The sequence below is a fragment of the Megalops cyprinoides genome, chromosome 6, assembly GCF_013368585.1.
Source record: "Megalops cyprinoides isolate fMegCyp1 chromosome 6, fMegCyp1.pri, whole genome shotgun sequence".
NCBI classification, from domain to species: domain Eukaryota; kingdom Metazoa; phylum Chordata; class Actinopteri; order Elopiformes; family Megalopidae; genus Megalops; species Megalops cyprinoides.
In genome coordinates this window covers 11,008,859-11,024,676 of record NC_050588.1, presented here as the reverse complement: position 1 = coordinate 11,024,676, position 15,818 = coordinate 11,008,859, and the positions used below count along the sequence as shown (strand labels likewise).

At 43.9% G+C, this 15,818-nt stretch overlaps 1 protein-coding gene across 1 annotated transcript in view; it reads left to right on the top strand.

Annotated features, from left to right (window-relative positions):
• The window catches only part of LOC118778951 (von Willebrand factor A domain-containing protein 5B1-like), a 29,998-nt gene extending 14,443 nt beyond the window's left edge, over positions 1–15,555 (top strand). Inside the window, exons 9-22 of the mRNA XM_036530753.1 lie at positions 632–742; positions 1,095–1,297; positions 2,548–2,662; positions 3,126–3,311; positions 3,734–3,935; positions 4,194–4,384; positions 7,319–7,511; positions 7,607–7,900; positions 8,247–8,384; positions 9,181–9,315; positions 10,438–10,509; positions 11,398–11,467; positions 14,420–14,543; positions 14,902–15,555. Of these exons, the coding sequence (XP_036386646.1) occupies positions 632–742; positions 1,095–1,297; positions 2,548–2,662; positions 3,126–3,311; positions 3,734–3,935; positions 4,194–4,384; positions 7,319–7,511; positions 7,607–7,900; positions 8,247–8,384; positions 9,181–9,315; positions 10,438–10,509; positions 11,398–11,467; positions 14,420–14,543; positions 14,902–15,555 (2,688 nt within the window). The remainder of the gene's footprint in view (positions 1–631; positions 743–1,094; positions 1,298–2,547; positions 2,663–3,125; positions 3,312–3,733; positions 3,936–4,193; positions 4,385–7,318; positions 7,512–7,606; positions 7,901–8,246; positions 8,385–9,180; positions 9,316–10,437; positions 10,510–11,397; positions 11,468–14,419; positions 14,544–14,901) is intronic.
• Positions 15,556–15,818: the final 263 nt, after the last annotated feature.

Below are 15,818 nucleotides of genomic sequence, written 5' to 3'. Positions count from 1 at the left end.
CCAGTTATATTACTATTCTGTATGTCTGAACACTCAAGAACATTATGCACACATAAAACAGACCTTGAAGGTCATCTTCATCAAGTCAGAAGAATTACGTCTCGTGCTGATATCGGTTTTCATGCCAGCGTCTCCAGCTCCCGCTTACAGCAAATTGACTTTGTAATTGCCCACCTCGGAACAGTGCAGACCTGGATTCTATTGCAAATGTGGAGCCATGATTGCAACACGCTTCACGGGCTGCAGTTATCGGCCTTAAGATTCTCTCCACGTACATCCACCACTACCGGCCAATAATGTCTGCTGGTGCACCTGTGCGTTCCCATCCCCCCCCCCCCCTCATCCTCCTCCACCAACCCACCCACCCCCACCCCCCCCCCCCCCCCCCCCCCGATTTCTTTTTTTGGGCATGGCAACACATTAACACGGGTTATGAGCGACGGGTTCATAATGGCCTTGTTAAATTAGTCATAATTCGAAGGCATTAATATGTGTTGCAGAATGAGGGTGTAAAGGTCACGTATGTTATGGGGCATTCGAATGCTTGATCCTGACTGTAACAGAGCATCTGGGCAGCCGGGCTTCTGTTTTCAGGTCTCCAGGCCTCTGTTCTTGCCCCTCTCATTCCCAGGAAGCCATGGTGGTGATCTTGAAGAGCCTGGTCCCAGCCTGCCTGTTCAATATCATCGGCTTTGGTTCCACATTCAAAACGCTGTTTCCTTCCAGTCAGAGTTATGGTGAGGTATGGTGATAAATTTTGCCTACAGCACGATGGCACAATGTTTAATTGAACTCTTTGAGGAATTTCCATGTCCACCCCTGCACTGTACCGCTCCCTATCCCTGTACACTTTAAAATTATTGTCTCTGTTATCTGTCTTCAGTGTTTTCTTTATGAATATTTTAGTTGTTGCTTAATTTGGTATGAAACTTTCCTTTTTCCCAAGCATATGGTGACTACACAGTGAAGGACACCTGTGTATCTGATATGTCAATTAATATGCTTTCTTGTAACACACAAGATATGGAAACCACAGACACAGCAAGCTTTGGCAAGGTGTTGCAGAAACACCCCTCTCCCATGTTCCATCTCAGGAAACCCTGGCTTCAGCTTGTGAGCACATTAAGAAGATCAGAGCCGACATGGGCGGCACCAACATCCTGGCGCCGCTGAACTGGATCCTGCAGCAGCCCCTGTACCGGGGTCACCCCCGGCTGCTCTTCCTGCTCACCGATGGCGCTGTCAGCAACACGGGGAAGGTCATTGAGCTGGTCCGCAGCCATGCCCGTTTCACCAGGTGTGGCCCCCTCCGCCCTTTCCCCATGCCTCCTTCTAGTCGAATTTAGAATGACAGGGCATGTTCCGGAGCTCTCTGATCGAGTCCCTTGCGTCAGAGGAACCTGCTCTTGGTTCTGAGTGTGTCAACACCTCAGTAGGTTGCCAGGTATTGGTGATGTCCCACAGCCCTAGCAATGACAGTTGTGAGAGTTACAGGTCTGTCAGCACTGCTATTGAATGTATTTATGAGGCCGGTGACTATGACATTTGTTAGTCCTGTATGGGCTTTCAGACAGAGTGCTATTGTTGGCATTATCTAAATAAAACAGCATATTATAGCAAATTAGCAAACTGTTTTAGTCAGGTCATTGCAGTCTACATTACAGTATCACATGTATCACAATGTACAGATCTTTACTGGAGTTAAAAAACTGACATGTAGGGGTGACCTAGATGGATCAGCATCTGTTTCACTAAAAAGAAAATGTCTGTTTTTTTTGCATTGTCTGTTACAGGAAAGTAGATGCTGGTGACCTCATCTGCTGTATGACAGCACTATACAGCCTCTGTTGTAGTTGATTGAAACACTATTTGCAAACTTTCTGAGACATTAGTGGTTGCGTCTCTGATAACAGAGGGGATTTACTACTGAGCTGGCTGCCTTCTGCATGTGTCTGTGGAAAATGTTAGAGTTAACTGAAACTGAAACATCCCCAGAGAAGGATAAATGTGCTCTGATATCTTCATTACAAATGTGAAGCGTGGCTGGTCCAAGCCAATTACTTACATCATTTTTTAACCAGCTCCTAAATCCACAGATGCGGTTGGCATCCAGATCAACAAGGCCCCAAGCATGTCTGGCCCCAAACCACACATTAGCTTTGGCAGCCATGTTAAACGTTTCATAAGATGTATATTTTTTAATCTGTTCTGTGTACCTTCACATTTCAAACATCCTGTATGAACAGAGAAGCTGTAGTTGCACCATGACAAAAAGCAATGAATCAGCAGAACGGGTATTTCAGGAGGTATAAAACCTCAAGTCACTGCTTTGGTTTATTATTTTTCATATTATATTCAAATGATCCACTTTGCTGTGTAAAGAAACACATTCCCAATGTGTGCTGTTATAAAGAGATATACATCTGAACTAGAAAACTAGATATTCTGGGTGATGAAGACCCTCTTCTTTGATTCCTCTTATATAAGAATATAATCTTATATTTTCCCCTGGTGATTGAGGCTGAGATCTGTATCTTGCCTTGGCAGGTGTTACACTTTTGGGATTGGCCAGAATGCCTGCAGGAGGCTTGTGATTGGTCTTTCCACTGTCTCCAAAGGCACTGCTGAGTTTTTGGCAGAGGGCGAGAGACTGCAGCCCAAGGTACTCGTTTGTAATTGCATATATTTATCCTGCAGTATGGCAACCAGCTATTCTAAATTTCACAAGGGGGCAATTACACAGAGTGTATAAATGGCTGTGCAACCTCCCATACCTTTTATCATTTTATTACATGTAGCAAAACATAGATTAGAGTGATTCTGTGATTCTGTAGGGTCACAGAGTGCTTATTTTGGGGACTGACATTTTTTACGTGAAATATTAGATCTCTTTCTCAAATCACAGACATAGACACACATTTTAAATGCTGCAGATTTCATATTATTAAAACCTTCAGCAGCATGCACAAAGAAAGATTGTGACTGCACATTAGATTGTGCAGTCATTGTGCCACCATCTGTGGTATACCCTCTTACAGTGTTGTAGTTCATGGCTGAACTGCTTGACTATGGAATATGCGGTTTGGATGACAATCTCTCTCTCTCTCTCTCTCTCTCTCTGACAGATGATCAAATCCCTCAAGAAGTCTATGGCCCCAGTTCTAAGCGACATTGCCATCGAATGGCTATTTCCTGAAACAAAGGAGGTGTTACTTTCCCCAGTGGGGTCTACCTACCTGTTTCCTGGAGACTGTCTGATTGGCTACAGTGTGGTCTGCGACACGGCACGCTACCACGCCAACCCTAAGTCTGTGAGTAGAGGCAGCTGTGTTTTCTTATGTTGACTATGGCATGACTGCATGGTGCAATGCATTCACCGTCGTAAATAGTGTGAGAAAGACAGGAGCCTCCATGGATCAGCAAGGAGTATGAGCATGTTGTAATGCAGTCATACAAGTATTGAAATGAATAAAAAATAATGTAAAAGGCCAATAATTTAAAAAGACTAAATTAAACATCTAGTGCATCCTTCACATGTTTATTGCATGTCTAGTTTTACATGTGTGACATGATTCTTGACATATATTTTCTTCAATGTCTGTGCATATTTATAGAAGGTATCTCATGCATCCTGAGTTCTAAATGGTATTATTATAGTGGTATAGACAGCACAGGGATGTAGTGTTAAGGGGCTGACCTATAAATTTGGTGACATGAAAATATGACTGAACAGGACAAGAGGAGACGGTACAGGATGATGCGCTCAAATGACTCCACCAGCTCCGTGTTCTACCAGTCCCAAGAAGAGGACCATGGGAAATCAGCCCCTGAGAGCTGGGCCGCGACGACAGAAGGTGTGGTCACACCCATTTATGACACGTACCAGGAGATGGCGTCAGAGAGAAACCGTGCCCCAGCAGAGCAGGATGTCATGGGTAGGCCTCTTGCCAAGAGGGAAATTGCTGTGAAAGTGTCAAAACTGTGTCTTTAGGACTTTGCTCACAGTGGCAGTAGCTTCACCTGGCCTTTTCCATTCTCTCAAATAATAAAGAAAAAAATTAGTAGTACTGGTCCAACAGTGTTTTTCAGTCAGCATTACTGCTATTGTTGCACCTGATAGGAGCAACATATTACCTGCATGCTCCTTTTCAATGGACAGTCTTTTAAAGCGCTAATGTTTTGCCGAGGCGCAGAGTGCAAGACTTCAAGAAGGCGGGCATACAGCACCAACCAAATTGTGGACTATAACCTCATGAAGAGGGCGTACACCCCCAGCGACCCCAACTCAGCAGCAGGGAAGTACAGCCTGAGGAGAGCCAATGTTCAGGACCCCAGCAGCCACCCTGGCCCCCACCACGGAGCCCAGTGGTCCACTGACTACCAGGTGGGTCTGCAGTGTGAAACCATATTACATAAAAAGTTTTGTGCTTTTGTTTACTTTTGTGCTGTTTTTAAGGTTGATGCCGCTTCACTGTAATTCTCATTGCTCTGTACCTTACACAAGCTTCTTCTTCCTGTTGTGCATTTCATATGTTTTTAATGTGGTGTTCTGTACTGACCCTGAAAGCTGCACTGTATAAGAGTGTCTGCTGAATAAATAAACAATAATGAGAATGAGAAGCATGCATGAAAAAATAAGCTGTTCAAAGTGAGCCCCAGGAGATGTATCTGGCTTCTTCTCATATCATAGCTATATTGTGTATTACTTAGTTATAAGGAGCTCGTCAATATTCATAACTAAAGCATGCAAAGCTCTCAAATGGAGCAAGAGGATCTCCCACCTCTTTTACAGCACGTGGCCAATATCTTCATATTTTATGATTTCTGAGAGTGAGCTAGAGTTGAGCATTACCCGGCGGTAGGCTACACTCAGCCTGATGAAAATGAATCCCTTCATTCTCAGTGGAGTCTTGGGGTAAGAGTGCGATCTGGCAGTGTAACGGGTGTGCGTTGTCAAAGTACAGTTAAACATGGCCTATTGTTTCCTGGCTGCAGTTATCCTGACATAGAAGCAGCCAGTCTAACAAAGGGGAAATATTTTTGCAATCATTGCAGTCAATTAACCAACATGAAGCTGAATGGATGTGACCTGGAAGCAATACACATCAGGAAATTAACTGTCATATCTTTAAAAAAATCTGTTCAAATGATCACACTTTCCTCCTTTGCAAAAATGTTCTTCACCTTGAAAACATAATAAACTCTGAACCTGAACCTGTGCAGTGTATTCAAATGTTTGTTAAAAAACCTTAGACAGGTCATTCATATCACATTCATACAATAACAGCAATTTAGAACAGTCTGGTTCCCCGTTATGAGTGGGAATCTCAATGTACCCATAGGCTGGATAAAAGCTAGAAATAGAGATATTTGGACTAGTGTGTAGGATGTTGTGGTATCAAACCAGTAAAGTTATTATTTTCCATCCAAAAATGGAAAAAGTTATTGGTCTTGCTATGAAGTGTAGGCAGAAAGATGCCATGAGATTCTAGATGACATGGTAAACTAAATAAAATAAATTAAGTAAAAATATGTTGATTGAAGGGTATTAGTTCTTGGACTGCAAGGATCCACAAATCTTTCCATCACACAGATGTGTCAGTAGAATAGTAGGGGCGGCCCAATCCAGATGATATATAGATCAGTAGATCAATGAACAAATAGTGCATCCAGCTAATGATGTCAGTATGACAGCATCCAGGGAAACCTCAAGCCTTGTGCTTCATGCTCCATTACAGTGACAAGCCATTATTGTTAGTGTGCTCAGCAATGTCATGATAACTCCTAGCCATCATTTGTAATAATTTATAGTAAATGACTCACTGATGGTCATATCATGTGGTGTTGCCTCAAGAGATCAAATGTCTTGAAAATTCAGTAACATATGCATTATATATGCAGCTGATAGTCTATTTTTGGTTACTCAACAGCCAGGCCAGATGTTAAGTGTGAACAGTAATAACATAACAATGTCCTTCAGTTCATGCAAATCAGAAATAGGGGCATTTTTGTCTGTGTTACCATGTTTGGAAACCTCCTGGTATACATTGCATGCATCACTAAGCAGCGCTACCTGTTTTCCAGTCATATTTAGCACTGGGTTTAACTGTGCATGCATATGTCTTCTGTCCTGGTCAAGTAAAGGCAAGTGCCATCTGTAATCTGTTTATTTAGAACAAAGGAGTTACATATGGATAAAATAACGCAGAAACAAGGGAATGGTCCCAAATTAAATACAGGCATAAAAATAGTAACAATCTTCGAGCTTTGGACTGACACAAAAATCTCATTAATCACTTTCCACCTCGTCAAAACCATGGACATCATTATTAAGCCAGATTAGTGAATAAGTGGAGAGTAATTGACACAGGAGGCAGAAATGGGCCATAACATTGTTAAGCGGGTGATTAAGAGAAGCATCCTCCTCCTCCTCACTCAGGAGCGCCCTCAGTTTAATGGAACTTATTAGCACTTGAGCGCCAAGCTTACGGTAATGGGCAGGGCTGCAATTAGCGCAAATGTCAATAAGGACTCTGGGCGAGGGTCGCGATGAGAATAATGATTTGCTTGAATGCTGATGTGAAACATACTATGTATTAGTCCCTCTTCAATCTACCACTGTGAGTGGCTAATTGTTTTAAATTTATGACAGTCCTGAGGGGTCTTAGTAAAAGTAATGACAATATGATAAAGCATGTGAACTGTGCTTCAGATGGGATTAACACTTTGCTCCTTGCATCTGCCTTTCGGCTGTGAGCTGCTCACAAGTTGCATCTTGATATTTCTTGTGCTTAAATGGAAAGGAACATTGACTGCGGTCATGTTCTACTTTGAGCTCATTTGAGTTCTTTGCTCTCACATCACTTCTCTTTTCTCGCATCACATTTGTTGTTGGGATGCTAGTAAACTCTGAAAAACTCTGCTGTTTTATTGACCATTAACCAGAAATAAAATTTAAGGTGAAATTATGTGTAAAAACTAGCTATTGGCCATTGGTTTATCGCTGTAATTTTACCCACTCTGTAATTATTTTAAAAATATATACATTAACAGAAAAGTTAATAAGCCATTGATGTTTGACAGGGGAAAATACAGTCAAGAATACCTTATGCCTCTTAGAGCTCCCTAATCAAAACGAACCATGTGTGTTTGTCTGGAGAAAATATTTGACACTAAGGTCTGTTCGAGAAAATATACGGTTGAACAGAGGAGTAAATTTTACTCTTTGACCATCGGGAAGGACTTTGACAGCTAGTCTGGGGGCTGATATTTCTGTTCTCTCTTCACCTCTGGGCTGCTCCCACTCTTCATCCCTTAGCCGCAACTGGCGAGCCTGTGCGCTGCGTCGTCCAGGTCCCGTACCCCTGCCACACAGAGGGCGTCTCACGATTGGGAAGTGGAAGCCCCCCCGTCGGGCACCGGTGTGCAGGCTGAGGCCCGCAGCAGAGCCACAATGGACCGATGCAGGTTTACTACCGACACCCCCTCTGTCAGCAGCTGTGGGGAGCCAGGTAGGCTCACCAACCGCCCCCTTGTGTGCTGTTGCTCATTCCAGGAATTTCCCACCCGACTGTGCATGGTCTGAACATATTCTCATGTCACACAGAGGGATACACCCATCAGCTCTGTGAAGTAGAAACGCCCTTGGAGCCATTTCCCCCTGATTCGAACGCAGCCAATCTCGACGACCGCAGCTGCAAGGCCGTGATCACGGGGCTGCTGTGCGGAAAGCCGGTGAAGTGGGAGGTGGCGTTTGACTTGGAGCCCTGCCTGAGGGGGAGAGAGCGGGAGGAGAAGGTACACGAGGACCTGTGGAACGAGACCTTCCACCACCTGGCGGCGCGTTCCATCATCCAAGACTTCGAGCAGATGGCTGAGAAGGAGTGTGAGATCGAGCATGGTGAGCGATAGTTGTGCTTAATTTGGTTCAAACTTACTTGGCCACAGACTGAGGACTCGTTGGCTTGTTTATCTGTCGTGTGTAAAAGGCATCTACAGTGGACCTATGAAAAAACAAAACCCAGAGAAAGAGTTTTTAGCATCTGACAAGCATTTCTACATAACCATTGCAAATATTTTGGGTTAATGTGTGCTTGGCAAAGTAAAATGAATCCATACAATGGATTCAGGTTTCAGAAAACAAACAAACAAAAAGCATTTAGAGACTGCATGAGTTACCGTGCGATTCCATGTGTTGAAATCTAACTGAGTGAAATCTGAAGCACGTTTTCCCCATACTTTCATAGGCTCTGGTAGGAGGTACCAGCTTTATGCCATTCACACCAGCAAAGCCTGCAACATTCTCAGCAAATACACGGCATTTGTGCCCATAGATCTGGATACCAACGAATACTTACAGACCGGTATTGAGTACACAAGCCCAGGTGAGTTGCTCTTTCATGCACTTAAAGTGGCAATCCCCATTAACTGTCCTTTGACCTGTACTGCACCAGCTTGGCTGGTTCCAGAGGTGGCCTTTCTTACTTGCCTGCCAGTCAAGTAAAATTAAACATTATTTTACACACCATGATATTGACTGGACAAACAACACCTGGACATGCAGAGGGAAATATTGACTAAAACAGTGCTGCCATTTACAGGCACTGACTATAATCATGGACTAAGAAGAGGAGGTTTGTAGGAGACGTCTGTGTCATAAGACAACGTGGGGTGCTCACTGCATTTAGGTCATTCCCTGTGGTTGTATAACAATATCTGAGGCTGAATGGCTGCAACGTTTATTTGATTGCCATCCTCTGGTAAGCAGCTGACAATTCCTCCTGCAAAATCCCTCTGGCACTGCAGGCCGCGGCTTCCTTTTCCTCCAGGACCCATCAGGGAAACCACAGATGGCTGGGATGCATTTCATATCACTGGCAGCAGTACACAAGATAGCAATCAAGGGAATCTGGTATTTGAGATACATAAATAATGGAGCTCATATGTTGCACATGATAAGCAAAGTACTGCGGACTTTGCTGGTTGTAGTACTGAGTCTAAGTCAGGTTTCAAGGTCATTTCTGTCCTGTTGTGTTTCTAAGTTTTTGAGTTCTCTGCAATGAGCCTGATAAAGAAAGTTGTAAGCATTCTTTGGATCTGAAAGCATAGCTGCTGCTGTGTTTGATCTTGATGTTGACTGTGCTTTGGGGGCCCTGGAGAATAAGCCGGTCTGTTTTTCAGGGGAAGCACTGAGGCAGGGCAGCCACACGGGCTCGCGCTCGGGAAGCCGAAAGCACCGGGGGTACTCCATCGGACTGGGGCGCTCCCAGTCTGTCTGCACGTCAGAAGGAGCCGAGGACAGCCCCCTGCCTATGAGTAAGGCCCCCACTGAAACAGCCCCCAACACCTCCGCTACACACAAGAGAACCGAGAGCTTCCGGAGCTGACTGCTGCTTTCATTCCAGCCCTCCTTATTCACACAAACACAGGGATAAAAGCACAGAGAGGGGCGCATTCGCTTCCATATCTGCTCAGACCTGTGAAACGTGTTGCCTGCGTCTCCAGGAGTTTGCATCACCTCCGAGCAAAATGTCATCGCTCGATCTCGAAATCTTGGGCTAAGCCCTTAAAAGCAGTCCGCTGCTGGGCGCTGAAACGATGTGCTGGTAAGAAGGATGCGCGATGTGATACCAATTATAGTGCCGGACGGCGGAGCCTCGGAATCACATGGTCCGGCTCTCCCACTGAGGGGTAAACTGCAGCACAGCAGCAGCTGGAGTGCTGAAACCTGACAATGTCATTCAGGCAGCTGTCATTCTCTCTCTCTCTCTCTCTCTCTCTCTCTCTCTCTCTCTGGTTAAGACATTTTACAGGTTCAAGTTCTGTAGCAGCATGGCATTTCCACATTATAGTAAAAGATGTCAATGTTTCACACATTCGGTGGTGCACTGTGTCACAATAAAAATCTCTAGTTTGATACAATTTATGTACCACCCGTGCTGCTGTTGTTTGTTTAAAAATAAAAGCAAAGGTGGAAGTAAACATAATGATTGTAAACATTGAATGATAATGAAATGATTTAAAAAATCATAAAAAATCATAATTCATGCAAAAACAAATAAGTGCCTATACACCAGTGGTGCTTGGCCTCCTAATGAAAAACAGAGGTTTGTAAAGGCCCATAGAGGAACCGTAGGGTACTGAACCAATAACCAGAAGCTTGCCGGGTTCAATCAAAGCCAGGACATTCTGCTTTGGTACTGCAGTCAATGTTGTTTGCTTCATTAAATATTCAGCTACATAAATGGATAGCAAAAAAGTTAAGTAGTTCATGATGAGAGCATCTGCTTAGCATATAAATGTTCATAGATTGATACTAATATACTTAAACGTGCATCAGTAAGCCCAATAGTGGGTATCCCATCCCATCAATTGAACACTGTGTCAAGCTGATTAGAAAAGTGTATAAAATGGGCTTTTGTTGTCCTTTCTTTAAAGATGTTGAAGATGGAATGTCACCCTGTAGCACTCCCTCATCGTCGGGCTGGGAGCGATGCAGCTTTCCTGAAGGTATGGCGTGCTACTCATGAAATATTACAGTGTTTGGAGAACACCTTTCAGAATAGAAACAAGTCAGCTTTGAAGGGACAGGATCCGAAAGGGTTGCCTACAAGCCCTTCCTTCTGGGGTCGTATTAAGAAGTGTGGAGTGAAATCTGGATCTTTCCAACGTCCAGCTCAATTATCCTTATATACGAATCTATTGCCCATTCATGAATATACCCCTCAGTGGATCTTTTGATCCTACGCAGCATCCAAAGGACAGCTGCACGTGTCTCCAACCATTTTGAAGGAAATGAATGCTGCTTTTCTGAGTGAACTTGGTCAGAATAAAAAACAAAGACATCTGCATGAGCTTCTGCCTTTGGCTAGTGAAAGCCATGCCACTGATGGAAAGCATGCTGGCTTCGGTGCGGGATTCTGACAACCAGCAGGCTCATTCATTATCTCGGGATAGAAAAAGCTGTGATCACCCGCCACTCTCTTGCACTGACTGCAGACCCTTGTCTCTCGCAGATTTGTGGTTCACGGTTAAAGGTGTTCGCGGCAGGCATCGCTCCCTATTCTCTGGCCAGTACCATCACAAATATACGTACACAAGTCTCTTCTTTACTGCATTGTTTCATAATTGTAATACACATTATTCATATGGTGCAACCAATTGACTGTGGTGCTTTAATACACTTTTACGCTCAAACTATGTACTTGTGCCTGGAACAAACCCCCAGTTGCGCATAACCGTCTGCATTAGTACATTGCCTGCAGACTTTCGGACTCTCTGGAGTCTCAGGTATATATAGCCTGTGAATGGTGAGGGTCAGCTGTATTTATTATTCATATGGAAAATGCCTGGGAAGGATCCAGGCATAGCTAACCTAGCTACTGCCATTTTCTCCAGCTCCCCAGCGGAGCCCCTCCATGGCCTCAGAGCATTCACAGAGATCAGTGGAGACCCTCTTCTCTGCCAGGTAAGCACTGAGGGGCCAGGGGTCTGGAAAAAGAGATGGTGTACCAGAAATCAAGCATATTGATTATGCGTGATTAGTTATTATTTTTACATACATACATTTGCATTTCATTTTGTGTTATAAACATGAGGTCAATCAACGAACAAAATCAATCAAAGTCCACATCTTACCAAACAGGTTCAGTAATGTAATTGTGATTTGAGTGTCATTTCATTTTGTGAAAATGAAGATTCTCAGCAGTAATTTCACCAGAACTTAATTAGTTTGCATCTCTAGCATCCAAATGAAAAGAAGAGTAGCAGTGGGACACAATGAATCTTATATGCAAAGACTTTGCTAATGTTCACTCTCAAACTAATCCTGAATAATAATTTTAGTAAAAGTTTGATGTTTTCTGCCTGGTAAGTATAACTAATGTATGGGTACATGCTGGAAAACAACCTCTCACATTGTGGCCCATGAGTGCGATATAAAACACATGGAATTTGGGATTTTCTGAAACACATGCTAGAACTAGACTTTCTAGACTAGACTTTCTTTTTTATAGTGCAGTTTCAGATCACAAAGAGCTATCAAACTGCATAAATTTTATTTACAATATTTTTTAAATACTTGTTGTAGTTATGGAAACATTTTTATTAGACTTAGACTTTGCAGTCAAAAACTTGCTTTTAAGATAAGGTAGACTATATATATGTACTTCTAAAAACATTTATGCATGGCACACACTTAGACACCAGGGTTATTCTGTGTGGGACAAGAGCAGAACACCATTCAACAAATCAATACCAGTTCCACCAACGCTAGATCACAAACCTGTAATTATTTGTGACAATTTATGGAAAAACATTTTTGCACTCATAAGAAACCATAGAACACCATGTTCTTGAGCTGAGGTTCAAAACCCAGCATAACAGTGTAGACAAAAATGATGGAAACACCAAATGAGAAAGGACTCGCATTTTAAAGCAACTAAATTGTTGCCATTCAGGAACCACTTGTAACCAAGGTTTGTGAACACTGCATAACCTGGAATAATGAGCACAAAATGCGGACTTCAGCACCATGGAATAAAGTAATATGGTCTTTTGAATTGCCTTTTACTCTTTTCCTGCATCTGGACATGTTTATCTTTACTTTTGGAGAAAGCCAAAGGACACTTTCAACCAACAATTCAACATGTCCATTTCTCTTAAGCATGGTGATGGATCTGACATGTTATAGGCAGCCATCTCAGTCACTGGGTCCAATTTTTACTCTGCGTGGTGCAATCACAGTCAAAGAATACAAAGCTGTTTTAGACAGCCAGGTGCACTCAATAGAACAAATATTGTTTTCTCAAGAAGACAATAACACCCCAACACACACTGCTAAACAAAATTCAAGAGTGATTTCATAAACACCAGGATGAAGTGAAATACCTGCCATAGCCTCTCCAATCATCAGATCTATATATCATTTAATCTTTATATGAGGTTCTGAAGCACAGAGTGCTGAGTATATTTTCTACCTCCTTTGTCTCTGAAAGAACTGGAGGTTTACCCTCTTGAAGAATAGTCTGATACCCCACTAGAAACAGTTCAGAACTTGTACAACAGCATTCCAAGAAGGGCTGAAGCTGTTTTTAAGGTGGGAGGGAGGCCCCTCATTATTAGTGAGTAAATATCTGTATATTGTTTGGTGTTTCCATTATTTTGTCTACCCCCTGCATGTATACACTCTGTGCATGTAACCTACTGAGTCATCCAGCCTGCTCAGTATAGACTTGTGCAGAAGAACATAAGGTGATCTTGGTCTCTTCCCATTCTTCACGGACTTCATGTACTGAATATACAGAACAACTGTCGGTGTCTCAGCTTAACTGCCTACAGTACCAAAATAATTCAGCAGCTGCACCTGGGGGGGTGCAGGGTGAGAAAAATTGAACGATAAGTACAAAGCAGCACAGACTGCATTGCAGGAACTTTCAGATATAAAGATATTTTTTGGTAGTTATATGCCATGTGTTTGGGTTAGGGGTGTGTCACAGTAGACACAACCTTTCATTTACCCCTGTGAGTGACGGATTGTTCGTTTGTTTCCATTTCACAGCTGACAAGCGCTAGGTCGGTTTCTTGGAGATTTTATCGGCTCGCTTTGACTGCTTCTCCTTGAGAGACTAAACAAACAGGTGGCGGGCCGTGGCAGGGCGGCTCCCCCTCCAACGGTCACCATTGTACGCTCTATCTCCCTCTCAGCTTCCAAGGAAGCATTATCTTCATACCTGCGTGCCTGGGCCCATTTCGCACAGCTCTTTCTTGGAAGTCACGGCACCTTTGTTCTCCATTATGCGTTGCAAAATGTGTGAGATCTGTTTCCCTGGGGTCATGCGATGAAGTCAATACCGCAGCAACTGTGTTTACAGTGAAGAACCCCCAAGGCCTGCTCCTGGTAGATGAATGGTTGACTTTTTCCATGCCCATGAATTCAATCACGGCGGTACAGCAGATAATAAGGCTTGAGAGAGAGAGGCCTGTACATTGTAAAGTATAATAACCATCTTTGATTCATGCTGACTCAATTTCTCTCAGTTTATCACCATGAAATCAACCCTCCAAACATCTTTTACTTGACCTTAGTCCCTCTGAAGTTGTTAGATGTCATATTTAGGTATGTGCTCTGAAGTTTATTGCATTTTATAATGTGTTTCATCTGAAAAGTTCACCCTGTTTCAGTAGAAGGTTAAAGTACTTTTTAAATTGCATGTAACAATTCAAGAAATATTAGACAGCAAAACATGGGGAGAGCACTTGGATGTGAGTGCTATAAATATGGTCCTTAGTATGTGTTTTACAACATGTGATTGGAAAATTCAGCCAAATGCTCTCCCTGGGTCTGATGGCATTAGAGAGTGCTTATGCTTGTCTGTCTGCTTTTTCTGTGTTCTCTATCCTCTGTCTGCTTTGGTACCAGACTGAGTCTAACCAGGACACGACTGCTGACTCGGGCCGCCAGAGGGTTCATGTGTCGGTCACCCAGTAAAGCGAGTGAGTCCGCGGGCGAAGGTGAGGCTGACAACAACGATTACATTCCCCTGGTGAGTACCTCGGCACTGCCATTTACTTTGTGCAGGAGGGCAAGAGAATATACGTCTCTTTTTTTTTTCAAACAAAGGAATTCATGTATTTTGACAAAAAAGTAAAACAAGTTAAAAGCATTTGTATAAATTCCAATACAGATCTTCAAAAATGTTTGTGATATTGCCACATTGCTTTTGTTAATGTCAAATTATAGTAGTCACACATAAGTAGAGTGTCCACCAACTAAAAAAAGAACAAGAATGGAAAGGAAAGCCTTTTTGGAATGGAAAGGCTTTTTCTTTGACCAAGAAAAGCCTTTCTATTCATCATCTGATATATATCTTAAGACATCAACTGAGATAACTTCTGTTGTAGGTGTCCCTGCAGTTGGCCTGCGGGGCCTTTGCTCTTAACAGTGCCCTTTGCGAAACCATCAATGTGCCCATGGATAAGCTGAAGTGGACCTCCCCTTTCACCAGCCACCGGGTCAGCCTCACACACGGGTCTCACTCTGGCGGGCACAAGACGGAGGGTCATGATGACAGTGGGACAGCCGGGTCACCGTTCAGGGCCCCCACAAGGGAGGAGCTGGGGGCCACCCCAAGCCCTGCCCTTCCCTCCAGGAGTCCCCAGACCGAGGGTGAGCTGGCAGCCCCTTTCCATGGGTACCCTGTCGAGCCCCCCCACTCCCCCGCCAACTCGCAGACGGACAGTGGGCGGGGGTCAGAGTCGGAGGGCACAGAGACCCCCCCGGCCCTGTCCTGCCCACAGGGATACCCTGAGCAGGAGGGGATGATCTGGGCCACCGCGGTGGCACTAGCCTGGCTGGAGCACAGCTCCGCCGACTACTTCATCGAGTGGGAGCTGATCGCCGCCAAGGCCAGCATGTGGCTGAGCGCCCAGGCCATTCCGGAGGGCCGCGACCTGGCCGCCATCAAGACCGCCGCCAACCAGCTCTTCGTCATCCTCAGGCACTGGGATGAGAACCTGCAACTCAACATGCTGTGCTACAACCCCAACAGCGTCTGAACGCTCCTGTGGTTTGAAGGCGCTCTTGCTCATATCTATCAGCTTTTCGGTCACTGCTGTAGGATACAAGGCAGGTTTTTTGTTCCTCTTAAGTAAGAATTGGCCATGCGGTCATGAGTAATCTTGCTTACTTTGAGTACAGGAACTTGTCCACATATTGGAATGTTGATGTTATGTTGATGTTACGAAGAGTGAAACACTCACTGCATATGGTATTTGACAGCTTCTGTTTGGTTTTTTTAAAAGTAAAAGACTGAGTTGAA